This window comes from Megalobrama amblycephala, linkage group LG2 (assembly GCF_018812025.1).
Source record: "Megalobrama amblycephala isolate DHTTF-2021 linkage group LG2, ASM1881202v1, whole genome shotgun sequence".
NCBI classification, from domain to species: domain Eukaryota; kingdom Metazoa; phylum Chordata; class Actinopteri; order Cypriniformes; family Xenocyprididae; genus Megalobrama; species Megalobrama amblycephala.
Window position 1 is genome coordinate 15,530,265 of NC_063045.1, and position 25,589 is coordinate 15,555,853.

The window sequence follows — 25,589 nt, forward strand, 5'->3', positions numbered from 1 at the left end:
TACAATTGTACAAAATATTTGTGTACAAAATATTTGTGTACAATATTTTTTTTTCAGGATTCTTTGATTAATAGAAAGTTCAAAAGAACAGTGTTTATTTGAAATCCAATCTTTTGTAACATTATAAATGTCTTTACTGTCACTTTTGATTGATTTAATGCATCCTTGCTGAATAAAAGTATTAATTTCTTTCATTTCTTTTCAAAAAAATAAAAATAAAAATTCTTACTGACCCCAAACTTTTGAACGGTAGTGTATAATGCTACAGAAGCTTTGTATTTCAGATAAATGCTGTTCTTTTGAACTTTCTATTCATCAAGGAATCCTGAAAAAAAAAGAACTGTTTTCAACATTGATAATAATAACAAATATTTCTTGAGGAACTAATCATATTAGAATGATTTCTGAAGGATCATGTGACACTGAAGACTGGAGTAATGATGCTGAAAATTCAGCTTTGCCAACATGAGAATAAATTACTTTGTAAAATATATTCAAAAAGAAAACAGTTATTTTATTATTATTTTAATATTTCACAATATTACTGTTTTTACTGTATTTTTAATAATAAATTAAGCCTTGGTGAGCAGACAAAACTTCTTTTAAAAACATTAAAAATCTTACCGATCCCAAACTTTTGAGCGGTAGTATATATATATATATACATATAGTATATATATATATATATAGCACTACATTTTCTGTTCTTGAGCTGTTCAGAAATAGTTCCAAGGATTTACATTCTTGAAGACAACTGAAGGGGCTTTTAGAAGAAAGGCGACCTGTTCATTTTAACATTGAAGGTTTTTTGGAAAGACAAAGGAGATCGGACATATTAAGCACTGTTTTATTTCATTAGAAATGACTTGGACACTGATTTGAGGTGACAGCTTTGTGTTGTTTTGATTAATAAATCTTGAAGATTGGCAGGTGTGATATGATGCAGCAGAGTGACGAGACAGAAATTAATTATAGGTTATTTTGAAGAATTTGAATGCACCAAGGGGGGTGGGGGTTGGGGGGGGTGGGGGTTGGGGCCACAAATGGCAAACAAACACGTGGTGGGCAAGTTCATCTTCCTGTAAAATACAGCCCAAAAAAAAAAAAAAAAAAAAACAGGAGAAAATGCATTACAGTGATTTTAAAGCACTAGGCATGAGATCTTAAAATGCCCTTAAACACTGTAAAATCATTGTAATGGAGAGCCTTAAGTGGTTTACATTTCTAAAACAATTGCAAATGCAATGCTAAAAGACAAAGGTGCAATAACCAATTCTTCCATTGAGTAATATAGTTCATTAGCCTAATTATAACAACATATTAGAAGCAACTACTGCCTAGTCACGAAATGTAGGCCAAACCCTCACAAAGCAGCTGTTTAGTCCATCAATAAATATCTTTGTGTTGTATTATCTTTGTTCAACAGAAAGGTCCTTTCATGTAGGGCGGTAGCAGCAAGAGGCTCTTTAATTAATGCTTCAGTCTGAATACTAAAAACTCTGGCACGGCATCTTCAGTCCCTGAGCTCAAACCTATCGACTGAACAATTTGCCATAGAATTGCAGAGTACTCTCTGTGGTGCTCATATAAGGTAATTACCTCTGGGATGCTAAGGGAAAAATGCCTGTGAGAGTGATGCTGGAAAAACGTAGTGCCACGGTATCATCAAACAGCAGGGCTTAGACGTCGCTGCATAGATTAAAGAAGAATGATGTGACAGCCGTGTCGTCTGCAGCAAAATCTTCTGCTGCTATATGTTAAACAATGCAGCAGTTTAAAAGCCTGTTGCGAATGTGCGCAATTCAACTGGAGAACTGGGTGTGAAGTAACAGCTGCAATGCTCAAGGGATAGTTAAGCTAAAGACAGATTTGATCTGATAAAATACCTAGAAAAACTATATGCAAACTCATGCAACTGATCTAAACAACTTAGCATAGAGAAGATCTCAATATCCCACTTTTTAAAACACCCTTGTAGCCCAAGATATTGATAAACAGCAACACTTAATGCAATAGCAAATGAGATGCACCAATATTAAAATCAATACGTCAATCTCTTTTCATATTAGTACTAAAGGAAAAACAATAAAACAAAAATCAATATTTTACAATACTACTAAATTTAGGCATCACAGGACAGAGAATGAAACATTAGGTGTAAGAAATAAATAATGATATAATGATTATATATATATATATATATATAATTTTAGTTACATACATGATTTAATATTCAATATATGATTTATATACATGTATAATTATTTACAAAATGATTTTATATATGAATGTTTTTTATATTATACACAGATATTATATAAAACAAATCAATTATATATATAACTGGATGATAATCAAGATATTACAGATATACTGTGTGCCCTAGTTTAAAAAGTATAATGGATTCTTTACAAGAACAGTCTTTAAATGACTACATCTGACAAATTCAAATGCTGTGCAGTGTTTGGTGTAACGCATTACTAAGTAACTACTGTAATATAATTACTTGTCCCATCAAACAGTAAAGTAAGGGATTACTCTTACCTTTTCTGTAATTGAATTAGTTGCTTCTGATGTAATTGCATTAAATACTGTATAGACTAAAGAATTCTATATAAAACAATACTGCATTTAAAGGGTTAGTTCACCCAAAAATTTAATTTCTGTCTTTAATTACTCACCCTGTCGTTCCACACAAGACCTTCGTTCATCTTCGGAACACAAATTAAGATATTTTTGATTAAAAATCCGAGAGCTCTCTGACTCGTCCATAGACAGCAATATAATTACCACTGTCAAGGCCCAGAAAGGTACTAAAGACATCATTAAAACCGTCCACGTGATTGCAGTGGTTCAACCTTAAAGGGTTAGTTCACCCAAAAACGAAAACAAGATCTAGTGATGGCTGATTTCAAAACACTGCTTCATGATCTTTACGAATCTTTTTGTTTCGAATCAGTGGTTCGGAGTGCGCATCAAACTGCCAAAGTCACGTCAACCATTGAAATTTCTAAACACTTATGACGTAACAAAGACTTGTTTACTGAAATCACGTGACTTTGGCAGTTTGAGATTGTTTGATACACGCTCCGAACAGATGATTTGCAACAAAAGATTCGTAAAGCTACGAAGCTTCGTGAAGCAGTGTTTTGAAATCGCCCATCACTAGATATTGTTGAATAAAGTCGTTATTTTGTTTTTTTAGCACACAAAAAGTATTCTCGTCGATTCATAACATTAAGGTTGTTTAGTACCTTTAGTAGCTTTCTGGCCGTTTGAAAGTGTAAATTAACTTGCTGTCAATGCAGACCTCACTGAGCCATCAGATTTTATCAAAAACATCTTAATTTGTGTTCTGAAGATGAACGAAGGTCTTACGGGTGTGGAACAACATGAGGGTGAGTAATTAATGACAGAAATTTCATTTTTGGGTGAACTAAGCCTTCAACATCAAAATGTAATCTTCTGACTTTAACTACTTTGGTCATTTCAAGAATTAGTTATGCAATCTTATATTATTTATTTGAAAGAATTAAAGGAGCAGTTTCATGTCTATCCTGTGTTGTTGAAATGGTCGAGGTTGATATATTTAGAAAGTAATTAGTAATAAGTAATGCAATACATTTTAGAAAGAGTAATTAGTAATCTAATTACACTGTTGAATAGGTAATTAGTAGCAAGCAAATAATTACTTTTTTAGAGTACCTTACCCAACACTGATGCTGTGTATGCTAACGCTCACTGAACCGAAATAAAATGAACAATACTGAACTTCTAAAGCCACTTTTTCTAATGCTTTTGTCTGCCACAATAATGTAATGTCTTATTTGTGGGATTCTCTCAACAAATACTGCAATATTAACTGAGCTAATTACACTGCATATGTAATTCATTTAATTAAAATGCACTTACAGCACTATATAAAATAAATGGAATCACATTACAAGCCAAGGGAGTACAAGATAATCTAACTGTTAATAGCATTCAGGTCGGATGAAAGTGCTCTCGCCGACACGCGTTGTCATTCAAGGAAGGTGACAATGAGCAGTGTCAGAATGTGCTGAGGAAAGCGGTTTTGTGTGCCAAATCGCAGCAGGCCGTTTATGTACCTCAACACCTTGCCACCTCCGCCTGAGGTTAACCCGAGGACAAAAATGGAAACCGAGAGCATGAAAGGGATGAAATATCACCATAAAATTGCATCTACAGTCAATAAGTCGGCATCTAAGCATAGCTTAAGGAAAAGGCGTTTGTGAATCGAGAATAAGGCATCGCTCCCCACATAAGACCATATCGCATCAGCTTCGAACTCACACACAGCAACATCTACATTAAAGGAAAAAAAAAAAAAAAAAAAAAACAAGAAGTGGGGGATAAGAAGAGCTCCTGGTGCACAAGCTCTATTTCAGGCACACTAAAAACCCGATTCTCCCAAGACTCATCCGTCTCCTCTTCAAAAAATGCCCGACAGCTAAGAAATCCCAGCAGGCCATAGATCTGATGTATACTTTGAAGGCTTTTCCCTGTTCTTACCCTCTCAGAATCTCTGTTCTTCTCAAAGCCTCCAAGAACAATCACATTTCACTATGTTTTTCCTTCACCGCCTGTTTATAGTTGTCAGAAAACAACGGGAAAAACTCCTAGCTAGGTCAACAAACAAGAATCGTTTTGATGGTTGGCCTGATTCGCTCCATTCTTTTACACAGGCACTTCCGCACCACCACTGAATTTAATGTACTTGTCTCATTTGCGAACTTGGGAAGGGTAAGCGTTTCTGCAATATACAGCTGGAAAATGTTTTCATGGTGTGCAGAGGGCCATTAAGAGTCCTTGGCAACAATCCACCCCCTCTTCTCAAGAAACAAGAATGGCTCTCACCTTCAGCTAAAAGCGCACCAGTGTAGGTGGTAGTGCCTTCAGAAGCAAGCGCTCACGTTCACGTCACACTCAAGTGGTTGTAAGTTTGTTTTCCAACTTCACCACTGATGAAAGGCTAATAAATAGTAGGTGGTGTATGGAGTGAACAATGGGTTCTTCCCAACACTTATATTGATGCTTCCTCGTTTCCTCGTATCTCAATTCTCTAATTGCACCTCGAGAAGGCGAGGAACGAGGAAGCTTCCAGAGGAGCTATGAGCGAGGAAGCACACATGGTGCAAGTATAAATTCTCCTCCCCCTTTCACATGTCACAAATTTAATATAAGCTATACTTTTGCAGTTTTAATAAACAATACATTTCACATATTTCAACAGGGCTTTGCGCTTTATTATGAATTTCTTAAATAACCAAACTTTAACAACATAACACAGCTGATGACGCTTTGAAGTGACCCTCAAGTGGTCAAGAACATTCCAATATACAAATAAGATTTCCTTTGATTCCTTTGCCCTAATTTTTTCCCTTTCATCCTAAAGGGGGTGGAGCTGAGACCAGAGGAAAGGAGGCAAGGATAGAAAATGTGGATGCACAAATAAGAAGTTAAGAACACCTTTTAAAATAGCTTGCTTTCTTCTGGGAAAACTGGTATCTTTCAATTAATGCTTTAAAGATTGAGGCCATTTTCAGAAAAGTAAATCCAAAAAATGGTGCGCAAAATATGCATTACCCCATGAAAATAAGTTTCAGATTGAAACAAATCCTATCGCACATTTAATTCAACAAATGGTGTCCAGTCCACATAAAACGGTTTTTAAAAAGTAAAAATAATGCATGCATTTCCAGTTCTTTAAAAAATTTATTTTAAAGAAAACTGGAAAATACATGGATTATTTTAACTTTTTAAAAACTGTTTTATGTAAAAGTGCAGCAAAAAAAAAAAAAAAAAAAAAAAAAGCAGCTTTTTTTTTCAGTGTAATGCAGTCCAAAACATTCAAATAGCCCATATTCTGGCTATTCATATAAAAATTAAATTAAAATTAAGTGATAAAGTTGCATAATTTCTCTCAATATATCTATATATAAAATACATATTTTATAAATATTTTTATGTGTGTCTATATATAAAAATTGCATATATTTTACAAACAAATTACACACAAACACATTGCATATATACAAAATAAATGTAAATATTTTACATTTTCTTTATGGAATATAAAAAAAAAAAAAAGTTATAAATAAAAAAAAAATATATAAAAATGCATTGTATGCACACATGAATATTTACATTTTTGGCATGGAACATATAAAATTAAATATTGCACATTTATTCTCTCTATGGAAAAAGTTCAAATGTTTTTTGCCTATGTAAATATTTTAAATGTATTTTTTATATGGAGTATATACAAGTGCATACAGTGTGTGGGGTGGGGGGGGGTTGTATGTAGTATTTAAAAACTAAAAAAGTTATATCATACCTATTGCATATTTCATTTAACCTTCACTTAAAAAAACCTTTATTATAGGTGGTATATCAAGACAATCAAACTAAGTGAGCATCTGCCACCCACTGGGCAAACCATGTATTACGCTTTAAACCAAACTACAAACTAGATGTAGTACTACAAATACTTTTATTTGGAAATTTAACACTGAAAACAAAAACATACAAAATTAACTGAACACAAGCAGCATATTGGAAAGCCATTAAATGAGTACATCAAAAAAAGAAAGCCAGAGAACAAACAATGAACATTCTGCAACTGTTTCAATATTCTTGATTTGCATACTAGTTTTAGTACACACTGCCATCATTAGGCCTCAGGAGGAACTACCTGAAACAAGAAGCACAGGTGACTTGGAATATAGAGTTCAGAAAAATTAAAAACAGCAAAAAGGTGGTGAGGAGCGAGGAGAACTGTACCGTCTCCAAGTCTTTGATGACCACGACACCCTTCTCTATTTCCAAGTCACTCTCTGTGTCATTGTGTGACCGGTATTCCTCACTGTCTGTCTCAACTACACCGGGCTGCAGGAGAAGATTAGTATCCCAAAATTTGGCAGTGACAAGATATATACCAACAGGAAAAAACACAAACCTCATAATCTGGATCAGCTACGTGGTCTTCCTCGGCCAGTTCCTGATTGAGCGCCTCCACCCAGGACTGCTGCTCTACTCCTCTTCCTCATCCAGGTCATCCTGCTTTCTCTTGCTGCCTTTTCCACAAGGCTTGGTAGGGGAACAACGCACCTCTAACACAGAAATAACCTCTGCTGCACTTCAAGTCTCATATCTGAAAGTGTTTTTTATCTGAAGTAGCTTACCAGGGGACACAGCACAGCCAATACTGGTGCAGACCGGATATCCCAGAGCGCTCTGGATGCGCCGGGGCAGGATTGCCAACAGTAGCCGCGTGGCCCTGTGGAGACGCTTGCGGACTGTTCTGCATGGTCTGTCTTTAGGGGAGCCACCTTTTTCATCAACAGCTGGAGAGATGGCCTTCACTGGCGTGGAGAACCCAAACAGCCACCACAAGCCACGGAAAGCCCGCATCTTAAGAAAAGGCATGCAGGATCAAAGAGAAAATATCTAACTCGAGTTACAGTATTATTTCAAAACAGATCAAAAGTTAAAAGCAAGAACCACAAATGAAAACCTTAAAGATAGTTGTTGACTACTACTTTATATAACACGCAAATTTAAAAAAAATAATAAAAAAATTAAACAAATGAATCCAGCCTAAACAGGTTTGTTGTCTTGGCCAGTGTGGTGCTCAATGGTTTAGCTAGTTTTCTAGCATGGCCACCCAAAAATTGTCCACTGAGAACAACAGACCAGCTTAGGCTAGTTTTAGGTTTTCTTAGCAGCTGTGTTGGCAAATAATGCCAGTGTTTGAGGTTGTTTGTTATTTAGTCTGATTTTTAAATGAGTATACAGACTACTAACCAAACCTAACGGTTATCCAGTGCCAGGATACAGCTTATAAATCATTACCACAGTCAAGGAAACAAACTTACCCAAATAAATGAAAATAAAAATAAGTAAATCCAGCTTAAACTGATTTGGTCTCAGTTAGTTTATGGTGTTCTTGGCCAGGCCAGGTACTCAGTTTAGCTGGTGTCCCAGCCTAGACACCTGAAGTGTACATTGATACTAGCAGATCAACTAGTTGTTGTTGTTTTTTTTCCAGCAATATATAAAAATTTATATATAAAATAGTAATTGAGGTCTTTTGTTTATAGACTGACTTTTTAAATGACTAAATAGACCACTAAACAAACTGGTACTCAGTACCAGGGTACAGCTTGTAATCACTTATTTACCACAGTTAGTTGACTTGCACTTAAGACTTACAGTCAAACTGACTGGCCAAAACTGTGAAATCCGACAGAGGATGGCTGAAACGACTCCACCTCTCTTCGCCACAGCTTTCTTCTGTTGAGAACAGCAATGTTATTTTTACAAACGCTCATTTTTGTCTTGAACGTTTCGTGTGAACAATAAACACTGTCTAGTGAGGGAAATGAAATCGAGTAAACTTGCCTCTTGGCCCTCAGTGTTTTCAGACTCAACTGTGTAGTTGCACTGGTTAGTCATCTCGATGTTCTCTCTGAATGAATCCACCGACTGTCTAAAAGCGATTCCCCGCCAATTTACAAGCAGCCATGCACGTGCTAATTAAAACAGGTGAGCCCACCGCGGTTTGTGCGCGTGTCCGCATGCGTGGAGACTTTGAAATCCTAGCGTACTGCATGCTGCGCAGTATATATTAGGCTACTATATAGTATGGGAAAATCTTGGTAAAAATAAATAAATAGCCTAAATAAAAAAGCCCGACAAAGATATGAGCATGAAAATATGAACATTTAAATAATATAAATTAATAATATAATATAAATAGACTATAAGATTTATTAATTTTTAATGAAATATAAAAAAATATAAGTTACATTTCCAGTTTCGTTTAAATTAATTAATTAATTCCAGTGTAGCCTACCTATAAATTGCCTCACAATGATTGTGGAGCAAGAAATCATAAAAAATATTATTATTAATATATCCTTGTACATTTATACAGATCCTGTTGTTCTGTGCACTAACAATATTCCATTGTATTATTTGAAGTACCTTGAAGTACAAATACAATGCACATAAATATAATTATTGTTACCATAGTATTCATCAAAGTAAGTTACTCTGCAATAATACTAGTTGCAATGGCATTATTATAGCTATTATAAATTATAGTATCTATCCATATATTAAACAAATGAAATGTATCTCTTTTCAAAGAGTTTTCATAAACTTTCAACCATGTTGTTTTTAATTGTGTTTCAAAAATACATCAGATTCATACTATTAATTACAGTAACTATGGTTACCAAATTACATTTTCGTGAGGATTTGTTTCTGTCATCAGCGTCACGGAGGAGACCAGTCAGGCGGGAGAGATCCTCATTTGGGCATGTTTCCGCACACGGCACCCTCGTCACATTTACGCACGTCTGAAACAAACAGAGTGGGGCAGATTTGAAGGGTCTGGAGGACTATAAATCTCTGAGGATGCTCTTTCAGTCACAACTTTCCACAAACAGGTAATAAACAGTATACTTGACTATTTTTATATATAGTGAGACAGAGCACAGCATGGCAGCAACGCACAAGAACATGACGGTGACGCGCACCATCAGTGTTGGAAACTGCACGGGGACGAGTGCCGACAGCGAGTCAGAAAGCGCGGGATTCCCGTTCGCGCGCAGGCACAGCTCCGCGGGAATACTCGCGCTCAAATGGGCCACCGCGAGAAGTTGTTCGTTCGGAAGTTCGCTGGGGTTAGAAAACCGCGGGAGTAAAGACAGTATACGCAGTATCGTCGTGACCCCGGACAGTATCCCACAATTCACCATTCCAAAACTCGCCCTGGAGGATGGCTATAGATCCAGAGCGAATGAGAAAGAACGACAGGGTGAAGAAGAGATGGACTGGGGGAGCAATGAAGACATTAGCGGATCCTATCATGCCCAGCTTTCTCTTTCTTCATCAGTGTCGTCCTCATCATCATCCTCTGGGTTCGGTGTATCTCCTGTACCTGGAAGAAAAGCTCTCTCAGATCTCAAACATTGCTCTGATCCTGCTAGCCAAGCGGCTCTCTCCTTACCTCACCTTCCCAAGGTCACCACCCCATACGGCTTTGTAACTCTGAGCAGAAGCCCACAAATGGCCAACGAAGAGGCGCTCTTCTCCCAGGGACATAGGCGTTGGGGTCACGATGAAGAGGTCAACACATCTAGGCACCCTAAGCTGGAAACGAAAAGAAGCATCATTGTCAAGACATCCCCCATTCAGACACATGCCAGCACCCCTCCACATCAGTCTTCAGTCGCTCATCGTTTCTTCAGAAGCCACAGCGTTACAGGAATCGAGATCCAGAAGCAACTGGCTCAGAACTGTGAGTCAGTAAAACAAGCACCGGTCAGCAAAAGCAAGCGAAACCTTTGGGGAATTCTTCGAAAACAAGAAAGAAAGTCTTTCGACTTCAATTTAAACCACAAATGAACAATATCATGACAATCAAGCACCTTCTATTGTAAATGAACAATAAAGTAAATGATGTTTTTGATGCTGATGCTTGTTGTTGTGTGAGAATTTTATTTTATGCATGAATTCCTCATGTTCAGATAGATGTTATTCATGACCTTACGATGAAAATAAAGGTTTTTGAAAATACAAATGGTTTCAAAAGCATCAGTCTTCATATACACAGTGACCCAAAAAATCCTATAAAACCTATAAAAAGAAAAAAAGGCTGAGAAAATAAATATATAGCATAATTTTATATTTTGTGTCTAATGCAATATAAACTTATACATACAAGTGTGACTTGAGAGTCCAAACACTTTTTCCAGCCACTGCATTTACATAAGAATAATTTTAACAAAATAAGAAGGATCATGAAAATTGCATGTTATTTTTTATTTAGTACTGTCCTGAATAAACTATTTCACATAAAAGAGGTTTACATAATGTCCACAAGACAAAAAAAATAGCTGAATTTATAAAAATGACCCTGTTCAAAAGTTTACATTCCCTTGATTCTCAATATTGTGTGTCATTACCTGGATGATCCACGACTGTTTATTTGTTTTGTGATGGTTGTTCATGAGTCTCTTGTTTGTCCTGAACAGTTAAACTAAGCTCTGTTCTTCAGAAAAATCCTCCAGGTCCTGCAGATTTTCCAGCATCTTTTGCATATTTGGACCCTTTCCAACAATGACTGTATGATTTTGCGATCCATCTTTTCAAACTGAGGATGTTTGAGGGACCCAAACACAACTATTAAAAAAGGTTCAAACATTCACTGATGCTCCAGAAGGAAACACGATGCATTAAGGGGGGTGAGAACTTTTTGAATTTAATGAATAGGATAAATTGAACTTTTTTGGCTTCATGGAAACATGTAAGCATCTTCTGTAGCCTCCAAAAGGAAGTACTAAATGAAAAAATATGATCTTTAAACAAAATAAGAAAAACTTGCACATCATCTTCTTGTTCAAGAGTTTTCATGGCACCTGTTAGTGGGTGGGATATATTAGGCAGCAAGTAAACATTTTGTCCTCAAAGTTGTTGTGTTAGAAGCAGGAAAAATGGGCAAGCGTAAGGATTTGAGTGAGTTTGACAAGTGCCAAATTGTGATGGCTAGTGTCCAAACGTGGTCCAAGGAAGAAACAGTGGTGAACCGGCGACAGGGTCAGGGGCGGCCAATGCTTATTGATGCACGTGGGGAGCGAAGACTGGCCCGTGTGGTCCGATCCAACAGACGAGCTACTATAGCTCAAAATGCTCAAGAAGTAAATGCTGGTCCTGATAGAAAGGTGTCAGAATACACAGTGCATCGCAGTTTGTTGCGTATGGGGCTGCATAGCCGCGGAACAGTCAGGGTGCCCATGCTGACCCCTGTCCACCACCAAAAGCGCCAACATGAGCATCAGAACTGGACCACAGAGCAATAGACGAAGGTGGCCTGGTCTGATGAAACATGTTTTCTTTTACATCACATGGATGGCCGGGTGTGTGTGCGTCGCTTACCTGGGGAACACATGGCACCAGGATGCACTATGGGAAGAAGGCAAGCCGGCGGAGGCAGTGTGATGCTTTGGGCAATGTTCTGCTGAGAAACCTTGGGTCCTGCCATCCATGTGGATGTTACTTTGACACGTACCACCTACCTAAGCATTGTTGCAGACCACGTACACCCTTTCATGGAAACAGTATTCTCTGGTGTCTGTGGCCTCTTTCAGCAGGATAATGCGCCCTGACACAAAGCAAAAATGATTCAGGAATGGTTTGATGAGCACAACAATGAGTTTGAGGTGTTGATCTGGCCTCCAAATTCCCCAGATCTCAATCCAATCCAGCATCTGTGGGATGTGCTGAACAAACAAGTGCGATCCATGGAGGCCCCACCTCACAACTTACAGGATTTAAAGGATCTGCTGCTAACATCTTGGTGCCAGATTCCACAGCACACCTTCAGGGGTCTAGTGGAGTCCATGCCTCGATGGGTCAGGGCTGTTTTGGCAGCAAAAGAGGGACCAACACAATATTAGGAAGGTGGTTATAATGTTATGCCTGATCGGTGTATATATAAATACTATTATGAGTTCATAAGTTCCTTGAATTTTGTCAGCATTGACTGACTTCATAAATTTAATGATTCATGTAGTCATGAATAGTATTGTAGCATATAGTTAAATATGATTTTTACTTTTATTTCTTATGCCTGATATTTTTATTTCTTATGCATCTGTTGGGATTATGATTATTTTAATTCCTTTTCTATGTAAAGCACTTTGAATTACCATTGTGTATGAAATGTGATATATAAATAAACTTGCCTCGCCTTGCCTTACATGACAAGGCTACTGACGTAAATCTTTGGCAAAATCTGTGAAAAAAGGAAGCCCCAGCACTCACAGCATATGAAGAGTCTCTTTACTGAGGGCAGCATATGAGCTTAATGATGATCCACTTCAGGGTCTCTTCAGTGCTTGTGTTGTTATTGTCCCCTCCTCACCCTCGCTTTCTTTCCTTCTTTTTTATTTTGATGAGAGCTTCTTCCCTGCACTCATGTATTAAATTAGAACTGGGCAATTTATCTTTTGATCTGCACTTCATGGACATGAAGGACTTGTAAGAAATGCTCGGTTTGTGTATCAAAACATGCAAATCCTACATCTGCATTCTATTAGACTTTTTATGATAGCAAGAGTAGAGTAGACTGATCTGCAACAGTTTGGTTTTAAAAATTTAATACATAAATTGCATTGAAGCAATGCTTACATTGCGCTATTGCATGATAAAGTTGATTGTACTATAATTTATATTTTCTTTTTATCATAGTTTTAAATCTTTTCCATTATTGAGAAAAAAGCCCATTTTGTGCGAGCAAAAATTTAGTAAAAAAATATGGGAAATAAAAACCCTTAAAAAAACACCTTTTTATTTCGCAATATTGTTTTTGGCAACTTAAATTTGACCCCTTTGTCAACTGTGCTTCTTGTGTCATCACAGCTAGTAATTCGTAACTGTTTTCACCTTTTAAGGAAATCTATGCAATCTGTTTAGTCATAGATCTTCTATGGGTGTTTTCAAGTACTCTGAGCCAGATTCAGCTATACATAATGAGGACAAAAAGGGAGAAAATAAGCCGTCTCTGACTCACTCTCACTCTCTGTATCTCCAGAACCATGAAGCCACTACAGACTGATCACAGAGGTAAGTTCGAATGGAGGCCTTAAATAGGGAATGTTCCTCTTGAACAACATGCCTTGAGCTTTTTAAATTAAGTCTGACAACACTTTTCTTGTTGATATGTATATTTGTTATTTTTGCTGAACGATCCAGCGCCACCTAAAGGTCTGTTTAATACATTGTTTATTTTTTTTTAAATTTAAACATATCACATCTGAACATAAAAACTTTCATTCAGGACATCTTATGCATGCAATTAGTGCACATGGTAAAACTATGTATACTTTAACTGAATAAACAGGTAAATTATTTCCCCATTTTATACTTTTAAGAGCATTTCCACCAAAAAAATCTGCACTATTAATACAACTACTATAATAATATAATGAAATATTAGCGATATATGTGGTTTTACTAAAAAGAAAATGTTTTCAGAATGCATGGCATCTAATTTTGAATAGACTCACTTAACTTGACAACTTTTTATCTGGCTTTACCTTCTGGGTTGGGTTTTGGTTCCTACTAAGTTTTTATTAGACTCTGGGAGGTTTTCGTTCCTGCTTTTGCCACTTGTAAAGCTGCTTTGTGATACTGTGCATTGTTAAAAGTGCTGTGTAAAAGGTGCAGTTCAACTGAACTGAGTTATCTGAAGCTCAGTTTAACTGAACTGAATGCAGTCTTTATTAGGCCCATTCCAAAATCAGGCACACAAGGGCTTCATCCGAAACCACATACTCTCTCGAGTAGGTAGTTATTTTGAATAGGTAATTAGTTTGTGACCGCTAAAAACGCATGTTCTATATAGAATGAATGTGAGTAGAATGAATGTAATCCATACATACTGCGTTTGCCATGTTGTCATTATCATGTGACCAGGGTTTGACATTAATACCCGCCATTTGTTTGAATGGGATAGTAACGTGTCCATTGTATGCACACTTAAAATCTCGCAGGAAGTAGTAGGTCATCCGGGTACTTTTTGCCTACTCTTTTAGTCCTGTAAATAACTTCTTTTGCCACCTACTGCATAGTACGGAAGTATGCGATTTCGGATGCAGCCTATGGCCTTGTCCCAAATGGCACACTTCATATGCACTTACAGTCTTGTGGACTTACAATGGTGATCGTGAAGTCCACGCGACCGTAGGGTGTCCCATTTTTCATTTTAGGTTTCAGAAGGGTGCTCACTTTGGGGTCGATATGTGCCCTCGATGCACACTTTTGCTGAGACCGCACTGGTGCGAGCTCTGCAGCAAACTTCTTCCCGACAACCAAAGTGGCATTATGTCATGAAAGTGTGGACTCGTAGGAAGACAGCGAGTGTTTAGAGTGCCATTTGGGACAGGGCCTATGTCTCAAGTCACTGGTTGCTTATTATGTATAAAGGAACAACAGCATCCTCTAGTGACTGAAAGATGACAGTGTATGATAACAGATCTATCAGTGGTATCTTGCAAAGTGTTTGTCTCCAAGCACTTTCCAACTTCATTGTTGCGAGGAGTTTGTAACTGGTGTGCTTTAAGCTGCTTAGTTTCATGTTCTGTAGAAATCACACACACACAAAAAAAAATCAAAATTATAAAATATTTGTCCAATTTATAAAAATGCTCAGTAAGATGAAAAAAAATTAGATTCATGTTTGACACAAATTTAGCTCAGTGCATAAGCAAAGTGCAAATAAACATGTCATCCCATGCCGTGACTGTAAGAGGTACTAATCTAGAGCGTACAAAATCTGGTTCCTTATTTTAAAATGTCCTTATTTGAAAGTACAGTGAACAGATGTGCACAAAATGCACTCAGCTTTTCCGCTGCCAACCTCAGATGCTAGATATGCTGTGGCAATGTCTGAGAGAGCGACAGAGAGAGTAAGTCAGATAACTGCGTGTGTGCTAATGCACTAGAAGAAAACTACAGGAACTAACATTTGTAGGAGGGTGAAGCACATTGACGGACGGTCACACTGTCACACGCTAATCTACAATGGATCAAGCAACAGTCCACACTCCCCTGGGGGTGTCAGGAGGGGCATCGCCACCTGCACTGCCCATCAAACAGCGCAGGTAAGAAATGCTAGTGCTATGACTTGACACATGCAAGCTATGATACAGGAAACCTCATACCACGAAAGTTACTCATTGCTCGGTATAATAAAATACAAATGAAGGAGGTCTTGCCCAGTAACTTGTTCTGTTGTTTCTGTATCTCTGTATGCTCACATGTGCACATGGTTAGGAGCACGTCTTCTTCGAGCTCCATCCATGATCTAGATCTGAAGGTAGGAGATCTACTTTTGTCAGGACCACAGACCCCTGTGTCTCCATTTGCTGAAGTGTTCACTCCTACCTACTGCAATGCAGCCCACTGTCCAATACATCATCGCTACGGTGAGCACTTATAATGTCTGGCATTGTCTAGAAAAACAGGTGGGTTTTTTGTAAAGTTTAAAACAAAAAGGTTAGTTTTGCAGCAAGTGATAAGGATCTTAGTATAATGAGAACTGGAGTCTGTAATGTTTCACATGCGTAGCCTTCCTCATTTCTGGTTGTTTTTTAACACTTTATTTCTTGCATACGTAAGTATTTTGAGGGAAGTAACACCTGAAACCAATACAGTAAGCCACCAGACAGACAACTAAACCACGCGGAGTCTGTCTCACGGTACTGTGGGAACTGAGACCGTTTCCATAGAATTTTACTGTTCCATAACACATGACATGCACCACATCTGAGTATGCATGTGTGTGTGAAGTTTGCGTACTCTATTGCTATTGCTAGTAATTTTTACCTTGTTGTGTTACTCAGAAAATCACCAGACAAGATTCTTCTCAGATCAAAATCCTCCTCCAGTACCCAAAAAGAGTCTGAAGAGAACCCTATCCCTCCCAGTGGAGGCTCTGGACCCAACTTACCCTGATCATACAGGAGCCTACAACTATGAAAATCCATTATACATGATAGCACCTTTCCAGAGCACACTTACACTACAAGAGGAAGAAGTACAAGATGAGCTACATCAAGGTCCGTCCTTGCACAAGGTGAACTTTGATACACCAGATGAGCAACTTCAAAGAGTCTTCGCAAGCTTCCAGAGTCATGAGCAAGTTTCCATGGGTATTCAAGAGTGTTATCTTCAGTTTCTCAAGAGCACATTGCAAAACATTGAATCGAGCATCTTCCCAAATGAACAGGAAATGGAGATGGCAAAGACTTCTCAGCCTAATGACTTCATATTGTGTGAGCAGCAATGGCCTGAGAGGGATGCTTTCTACTTGGTGCGCTGTTCAAAGGTTCCTGGGAGACTGTTTTCAGCAAAGGTAAGAGCATCAACACTTGCAATTACAATAGGAGAACATCAGTCTAAATTATATGTAGAACCTAGTTAGTTACTGTAGCAATCCACAATTGTTTGTGTATTTGTTCAAAAGGGTTTTCAATCCAAAGCTGTAAGTAGGCCATTAATGCTTCCCAGGCCGAGCCCCTGAACCACAAGCAGAATGCGCACCCTTATAAGGCAACCTTGCAGTAGAAAACCCTCAAACCACACTTCCTTCATCATGCCAGGTGTTGAGCAACAGCATCAACAGTTTGACATGTGCTATGTAGATTTAGTATTTAGTCACAATGCAACAGTTTTTGGGTAAAGGACTAACAGAACTTAAAGAATCCTACATGTTGCATGTAACTTAAATGAATAAAACAAAATGTAGTGAAGATGACTCCTAAATGTTTCATCAGGTTCACGGAGATGATTTGGTATCAGATATATGCATGCCACATCCTAACATTGAGCAAAGAGTGGTCCATTTCCCACACTGCACAGCTACGGATCAAACTTCTACTTCACAGCATGCTCAGACAACTTCAGAGCCTTCACATGGGGACACCACTGAAGTACGCCAACAGCAAACAGTAGCTGATCTTCTGGAGAAAGGTTTTAGTGTGACAGTGGTAAGAGACTTTCCATTGGGAACACTAGAGGATTTTGTTGAGGAAGGACACTCTTTGCACTCCACCCTTCCTGAAGTTTATGAGAGGAGGCTTTGTCTTCTTGCCCTCCAGTTGGTACAAGGACTACAGCAGCTGGTACATTTTAAAGTAGTTTACAGGAAACTGAAACCACAGAGTGTGACTTTAGTGTGGCCGCCTATCACGAGTAAGGTGGCTGGCACTAGGGAATACCCTAGTGAAATGAAGAAGGTAAGGGACGTGGACACTTCCAAATGTACACCCGGGATCACAGTGTCCAAAGAGCAAATACACAACGAGGGGACGAAAAGTGAGATTTGTCAAACCTTATGGGAAAAATGGGGCACCCCTCGTTTGGTTCTGCAAAGCCATTTCGAGGATGAAGTTTTTCAAGAAGCAGCATCCCAAGAGTTCCAGTTGGGGAATTTGTTGAGGTACTGCCTACATCTCACTGAAGATTGCTCATCTGTGTGGAAGTTGCCACAAGACACTCCCTATGCTCCAGGTTTGCTGTGGCTGGTCACCCAGCTTACATCTGAGAAACCCGGGCTACTATTGGCCGATGTGGCAGGTGTCCTCAAGGCCTTGCTTTGGGGTCCACGACAGGGACTTTTTCAGCAGAACCAACTTGAGAGCTCTGTGTTTTCTAATTGGCTGCTACTTAAGCAATCTCTTTTAGTCCTCAAGCTTGCAGAGAAAGGACTCTTTCAGGATCAGTATGGCTTGGACTGGGAAGACTATCTCTGCCTGCAATATCTATCCCTTACTGACCCCAAGACTATGCGTAGCATAACTGAACGCATGGGCCTTCATGACTTTATTAGACCTGCTTAACATAAAAATAGAAACGTTAACATTTGTCAGTTGGTATGCCTTAGATATAGCTGTAGACTAAGGTAGCTATAAAACCTAAATGTAGTTTTTAAAACCTAAAAACAGATCACCTTGTAGCATATTTGTAATTCATATTCATGTTCTGCTGTATACTTCCTATCATAAAAAAATATGTACAGAGCCCCACACATGACATGCAGAAAAAAAAAAAATAGGTATCTTGGCCATGAAGCATCTGTTCCCATCTTTTAGTTAAATTGGGGCCACATTTGATTATTTAGTTCCCTTCTTTTAGGTAAATCTTTGAGAGACATTAACTAAAATTCAGGGACCAATTCTTAATTTGTGGCCACAATATTTCCCCCCCTCGCCCCCATTTTTTCCTGGTTTTTCTTGCTATCAAATCAACATGTACAACACTTGTTACATATTAAACTATTTTATCATATTCACGCGTGTCAGATTATTCCAATGTACAGTAAAGGCCTCTCCAACATATGATGTATTATTACAAAATCAGCTTATTGTTGGAAGTTGACCTTGTGGAGTTTACTTATTAACAATACTTGGAAAAAAAATGAGCATTACAAAACATCAGGGGTTAAAAGGACAATAAAGTGTTCTGAAAAACCCAGTGAGACATGGTCTAATAATTTACATAATGCATGTGGAAATGAAAAGAGGTAGCAAAACCAAGTGAATGGTGTAGGGTGAGCATTTTTTATTTTGCACACTGTAGCAAACATGCAGACAGATCCTATTGAGGCCATAACTAAAAACTCAAATTCATGCACACATCAAGAAAGAAAACACAACTTGAAGCCAACGGTAAAAAGAAAATCAACATATCAGCAAAGAAAACCATGAATCTATGGTTCATACACTGTTGCATGAGAGATCTTATCCATAAATATTATGCTCTAAAAATGATCATGTGTGGGAATGGGTAAAGGGGAATCAGCAAAGAATCCAATTACACTGGAAGTGAAGCCCAGTAGTAATGGCTTAGAAACTAATGGTCACTGTAGAAATTTGGTTTACACTAGTGCAAATACGACTGAATACAGCACAACCCTTACAGAAACTACAACGTAGTAATTAACAGGTGGGGAAAAAAAAAAAAAAAAAAAAAAAAAAAAAAACAATTTGACATTCATACTATGTTTCTTTTAATGGTGACCATGTTGGGTGAGATACAGCATAGTTATTAGAAGCAAAATGTGATTGATAAGCTTTATTCATCACTATCGGTGTCTCTTTCGATGCTGTAAGCCATGAAGAAAGCGTCGGGGCGGGTTGGGACGAGGGGATGACCTGGTCTCACAATCTCAAAGCCCATGAAACTGAATGTCCTCAGCAGCGATGCTGGAGATGGTAGCAGAAAGGAGGTTAAAAATAGGCTGAACTAACTCTGAACAAAAAGGCATGAAGGGAGAGAAAAGCCATAAGCCTTACCTCTGTCATCTCGGCTCTTATGGAAGCAGATGAAAACGTGATCAACCTGTAACTTCTCTTCTGCAAACTCCAGCAAGAGTGAAAAACTGTTGCAAAAGAATTGAACAACCAGTTTGAGCCAAAAATAACTAACTTTCACTAGGGAGAACAGAAAAACCACAAAATAACGTTAATTTTACTAACCTATCTTTGCTCCCTTCCGGGAGAACACCAGTGGGGATTTCGATGTAAAGGTTTGCCCCCTTCAGTGCCCCCCTCCAAACTACATGCTTGCTCACAGAGCAGCGGCGCTCAAAAAGCAAAAAACGTACACGGCTGTTCAACGTAGGGGCTTCCTCAAGAACCAGTAACTGAGCATCCTGCAAAGAGGACACAAATACAGTTATATGCACGTATGCACTCATGGACAATGACTGCTGTACAGTCATTTAACAAGTTGTAGCAATGGATGACATTCAAATCATTAACATGACAAATCAGGTAAGGTGGAATGTCCAACCTCACTTCCCATAGCTGATGAGATTAATATGTAGATAAGATATGACCCTTGCACAGTGAGATAACTAACAGCAAACATCATGCAAACTATCTTCAAGCAGAATACATTCTAAAGACTTAAGGCCCGTTCACACCAAGAATGACATAACTATGAAGATAACTATATTTGCATCCACATTATTCCAAGCAGACGCTGTAGTTGTCGCTTGGTGCTTTAAAGGGATAGTTCACCCAAAAATGAAAATTTTATGTTTATCTGCTTACCCCCAGCGCATCCAAGATGTAGGTGACTTTGTTTCTTCAGTAGAACACAAATGATTTTTAACTCCAACTGTTGCCGTCTGTCAGTCAAATAATGCGTGTGAATGGGAACTTATTTTTATCATTTTTTACCTCTAAAACACCACTATGTCCAACTGCATACAGCATTCGCTTAGTGAGGTCTGATCACACTCTGACAATGGCAGTGATGTCTCGCGCTCATTGAAGTATAAGGGCAAGGCATCACTTCCATTGTCAGAGCACGATCAGACCTCACTAAGTGAATGTGCCGTCACGAGCCGCAGGGTTTCATTTGGATTTGTCTGTCGTGTTTTTTTTATTCTTATTGATAGAGTTCCCATTCACACGCATTATTTGACTGACAGGCGGCAACGGTTGGAGTTAAAAATCATCATTTGTGTTCTACTGAAGAAACAAAGCCACCTACATCTTGGATGCGTTGGGGGTAAGCAGAGAAGCATCAAATTTTCATTTTTGGGTGAACTATCCCTTTAAATACTCAAGCTTTACTTTAACTTTACTTTAATACTTTAAAGCAGAATGAATTCTGATTGGCTGTCATTGTTTTTTACTGTTCATCAGCTGGAAAAAAAAAAATGGTTCTGAAAATGATTACAATGATATAATTTCTCTGTGCCATTAACGTTATAGGTGTGGACTCTGCTATTCTTTTATAGTCACAATGATTTTTAGAACTATATCTTCATCGTTATCATTATAGTTGTCATTCTTGGTGTGGACGGGCCTTTATAATGTATAGAATTAGACAATGAGAACACTCAACAGGAAAAAAAAAAAAAAAAAAAAAGTTGAAATATATTAAACTTAAAACAAAAAGAAGTTTTTTTTTTTAATTCCTGTATTCATAGTATCATTTATTCATTTTCAAATTTATTTTATTTCACACACATTCACTTTCTTGTGATGTGAAATGTGACCAAACCTCTGCACTCACCGAATAGAATAGCTTAGCTGAAAGACTGTGATCCCGCTGATCATTCCCTCGCCCACCTGGGATCTTCAGGGGTGGGAGAGGGACATCAGGAACACCACAGAGGCCCCGGACACGGGTTACTGCAGCGATGGGAACTGTAACCAGTAAACACAACAACATACTTGTTAATACTCAGACAGCATGTCATCAGCATGTAACGTTATCCGTTTTACCTAAGGGTATAAATTATAATGAACGTCAGACTCTGTAATTTCCAGTAGCTCAACTGGTAGAGTATGACGCCAACGCTAAAGGTTCCATACCCTGGGAATGGTAACAAATTGATAAAATGTTGTTTTTTTGTTGTTGTATATATAAATGCAGAGAGACAATAGCTGTCCAGTTGAGGAAGAGAAGCATGCTTCCTTTAATCCTTTTCCTTTTGTTAACAAAATAAAACCTGTTTAACTTTCTGCAAGACAAGCACTTTTTTTGAGAAGGTGCTCACTGCAGAGCAAATGGGTGGAGCTTACATTAGCTCCAAACTTTAGTGTGTCCCACTGAAGATGGCCTAATCCCTGAAGCCAGACTCCCTTACAGTACCGGGCTCTACATTCACACGGGACGTAGAGAGCCTGTTAGAGATGCTGGGTCATGAGGGAAAGGTTACACAACAGCCTGTAGCAGGTGAATGAACACCGACTGAGTAAAAGGGGTTACTGAAAGACCAGGAAACCTTTGATGAAAGCTTTCGTGGAGATAGACAAAAATACAGGAAGCTAAAACATCCGCCCATATTTTTAAGCCTGGATGTGAGGCGTCACTGCATTACAGTCATAAATGGATAATATGGTGGGCAACTTCTCACCAAAAAGGATAAAGGATGTAGTAACTTGTTACAAAAACCCTAGATGCTCCTATGCAAGTTCAGACATGCCTAGATCTCAAAATCACAAAGCAGAAAATCTAATTTTCAGAAACACTAAGCAACATTTCCCCATTGATAGCTGCTATTATTTGAGGATAATGTAATAAGATCATATAAAACTACACAAGATTTATTTCATATTAAACTTTAGTGAACGTTAGGATTCATTGGGCAGTTTTAAAATCAAATTATCGTTAAATAATACATTAAATGTAAACTTAATTGTGTAATCAATCTTCTGAATTATTTAATGCTTTTAAAAAACATCATGGTACTCCACTCAGTCCAACAACGACGCATGATAAAGGAACAAACAAGGGGAGATGGGCGAGGCGACGTTTAGCGCTTAGCACATTAACGTTACAATTCGCTTCAAAACGGTTTAAAAGGACATTTTATGTAATGTTTCTCGTTTAAATGAAAACTAAAACTCTTACTCAATATATTATTCATATAACAACCTCTTAGCAGCGACACAAGTGCTGACTGTTTTCGCTTTGCCAGTTAGCATTTTAACGTTAGCCACCTCGTGAACACCTACCCGTCAATCACTTGTTGAGCTGTGCGACACCTGATTAAACGCGATAAACTGGTGTAAGTCTATAAAATAAAATTATAAAATAAATAATATCATGTTATTATGTTATATAATAAGGTTTAAATGGCCCGTGATTGGCTCAAAAACAAACTGAGACAACATATACATCTAAAGCCATTTAAACAGATACATCTAAATCGATTTAAACAGACGATAGCAATAATGACAGTTTGAATGGATGATTTGGAAGTTTCTCGAATAGTCAACGAACACGACAAAAACCTGTTACCTGGCAACGGGCCTGTCAATCATTCTAGTCCGTGACTGACAACACGATCCCATCTGAATTGAGGCTTTCTCACGTGATTTTTAACATATAATTCTTTCAGAAATAACTTTATTAAGACAGTTCTGACAGGTGGATAGATTTAAGTCTCACTCTACAAGCGAAAACAAGAAGGGGTACATACATTACATTGTATTTCGTCATACAATTTAAAGCTCGCTAGGCTCTACTGCTAAAACAAGGCCGCGAGCGATCTACATAAAAGTTCCACATTACCTTTCATTCTCGGGTTTATTACGGGTCATTTCGATCACTGGCATCTTGGATATATTGCTCTCTTTTTCTCTGACAAAACAGTGGCTATTCAGGATCGTCTGGAGGTTGGATTTAACCATCCGGCCAACGTCAAGGCCCAGTTCTTCTCTGTCCGTGCTCCGACTGAATGTGATAATGGTTGTAGGCCCGGAGTAATTATACTCGGAACACGAATGGGCGTGGCTTCCGCGTTACGTCATGCGTTTTAACAAACAAATATGCCCTGACTGGAAATAAACAAATTAAAATAGCATGTAGTTAAAAAAATATTCGCGATAACTGTCTGGTTTGCAAATACACATTTGTGCTGTATGCAAAAACTAGATAAGGATAGTTATAGAATATAAGTTTCTTACATAATCTGGAGAGGGTCTACAGTTCTCATTGTTACTACATGATTAGCATTGCTAAAGATGTACTATTTTTAAGATTCATTATAATTTATATAATTGAATGAATTATTTAACTAAAAATAAGAGTAATGTTACTGGGAAAATTATTTCTTGAGGTCGTTTATATGTAACGTTATATGAGCATTAATAATACCAGCATTCGATTCAAGATTGCAAATAGGCCATGCAAAACCACATGCTTGTATTTTTAATAAAGAAGTCTCAGCTGTGGCTGTCCATCAGGGCTCGGAAGAACTTGAGACACATCACTTTTTGCGTGCACTCATGCTTTGCCTGCCTGGGAAGAACTGAGGCTTTTAACTACGAACTATCACTAATGTAGTTGTTTTGCTTGAATTATTTGCGTTTAAAACTTTGATTCAATTTTCAAGTCTACGGAAACTTCCAGAAAGGATCTTCAGAGCAAGTATGTATCCCTGACAATTGCATGTGCAAATTTACAGTGGGGTCTTTGTTGAGAATTAAAAATCTGCAAGATTTGAATGCCAGATTTTCGTTGTCTTATTCACTGTATTAAGAGTGTCACACTCCATTTCTGTGTTACTCCATTCGACAGTGAAATATAGGCGCATATTTCCTGTGGAATCCTTGAGTAAGGTGGAAAATCCATGGAAAGGCTTCACTCTGAACCGCTGTATATTAGTGGCCATGGTCATCGTGGTGGTCAGCTCAGGGGTTGAGATAGTACAAGGTGAGTTGTCGAATGTGTGCATGTAAATGTCCAGCGAGTGAATTATTATCGCACATAAACCCTCAGCGCCTGAGGTGTCTTGTATCATCCTGAAAAGGTTTATTTTTGTCATAATTAACGATTGACTGTATATTATCCTGCTTATTTCACGGCTACTAGCGTTCAAACGTTTAGGGTTAATTAATATAGCCTACTTTTATACAGCAAGAACGCATTACATTGATCAAAAGTGACAGAAAAGACATTTATAAGGTTACAAAATAAATGAATCTGTTCATCACAGAATCCTGAAAAAACGTGCCATGGTTTCCACACAAAAAGTGTTTCCAACATTGATAATGATAAGAAATGTTTCTTGAGCAACAAATCAGCATATTAGAATGATTTCTGAAGAATCATGTGCTGAAATGCTGAAAATACAGCTTTGGAATAAATACAATTTTACAATATATTAAAATAGAAAGCAGTTATTTAATAATATTTCACATTACTACTGTTTTACTAATTTTGGTCATATATGCTGACTTGATAAGCATAAGAAACTTCTTTCAAAAACATTAAAGACGTACCAACCCCAAACTGTCACAACTGACCAATTAGAACAAGTATTTATGGTGTTTTATTGTGTAACAGAGACAATAGAGCCATACTTTGAAGTGACAGAAGATGAACCTGGATCAGAGCTTCAGGCCGATGATCTGACAGCAGAGGTAAGGCTCATGTGAATCAGCTTGAACAGTTTTCACCTAGTTCATAGTTTTTGAACATTTGCCTGTTTTTGCTGTAGCCCGATTCTTGGTGGGACACCTTTGCGT

The 25,589-nt window shown here is 37.9% G+C and overlaps 3 protein-coding genes across 3 annotated transcripts; 1 reads left to right on the forward strand and 2 right to left on the reverse strand.

Moving 5' to 3' along the window:
- Window positions 1-6,495: 6,495 nt before the first annotated feature.
- On the reverse strand, window positions 6,496-8,620 carry org (oogenesis-related gene). Its single transcript, XM_048183026.1, is given in 7 exon segments — window positions 6,496-6,715; window positions 6,805-6,909; window positions 6,980-7,056; window positions 7,059-7,133; window positions 7,206-7,434; window positions 8,236-8,316; window positions 8,425-8,620. Coding segments are annotated over 7 exon segments (642 nt in total). The 5' UTR covers window positions 8,479-8,620; the 3' UTR covers window positions 6,496-6,694.
- Window positions 8,621-9,176: 556 nt separating this feature from the next.
- peak3 (PEAK family member 3) lies at window positions 9,177-19,264 on the forward strand. The gene is made up of 5 exons (XM_048183022.1): window positions 9,177-9,476; window positions 13,625-15,695; window positions 15,868-16,019; window positions 16,437-16,948; window positions 17,370-19,264. Exons 2-5 carry the CDS (start codon window positions 15,616-15,618, stop codon window positions 18,432-18,434), a joined length of 1,809 nt encoding a protein of 602 aa, XP_048038979.1. The 5' UTR covers window positions 9,177-9,476; window positions 13,625-15,615; the 3' UTR covers window positions 18,435-19,264.
- oaz1a (ornithine decarboxylase antizyme 1a) lies at window positions 19,136-23,819 on the reverse strand. The gene is given in 6 exon segments (XM_048183024.1): window positions 19,136-19,799; window positions 19,890-19,975; window positions 20,073-20,248; window positions 21,625-21,711; window positions 21,713-21,758; window positions 23,632-23,819. Coding segments are annotated over 6 exon segments (645 nt in total). The 5' UTR covers window positions 23,751-23,819; the 3' UTR covers window positions 19,136-19,668.
- Between the last annotated feature and the right edge of the window lie 1,770 nt (window positions 23,820-25,589).

Bases quoted from the DNA above. Each gene is read 5' to 3' on its own strand.
- peak3 (XM_048183022.1), top strand. From the start codon at position 15,616: ATGGATCAAGCAACAGTCCACACTCCCCTGGGGGTGTCAGGAGGGGCA. The intron at 15,696-15,867 runs GTAAGAAATGCT...GCACATGGTTAG, and splicing joins CTGCCCATCAAACAGCGCAG to GAGCACGTCTTCTTCGAGCT. The intron at 16,949-17,369 runs GTAAGAGCATCA...ATGTTTCATCAG, and splicing joins GGAGACTGTTTTCAGCAAAG to GTTCACGGAGATGATTTGGT.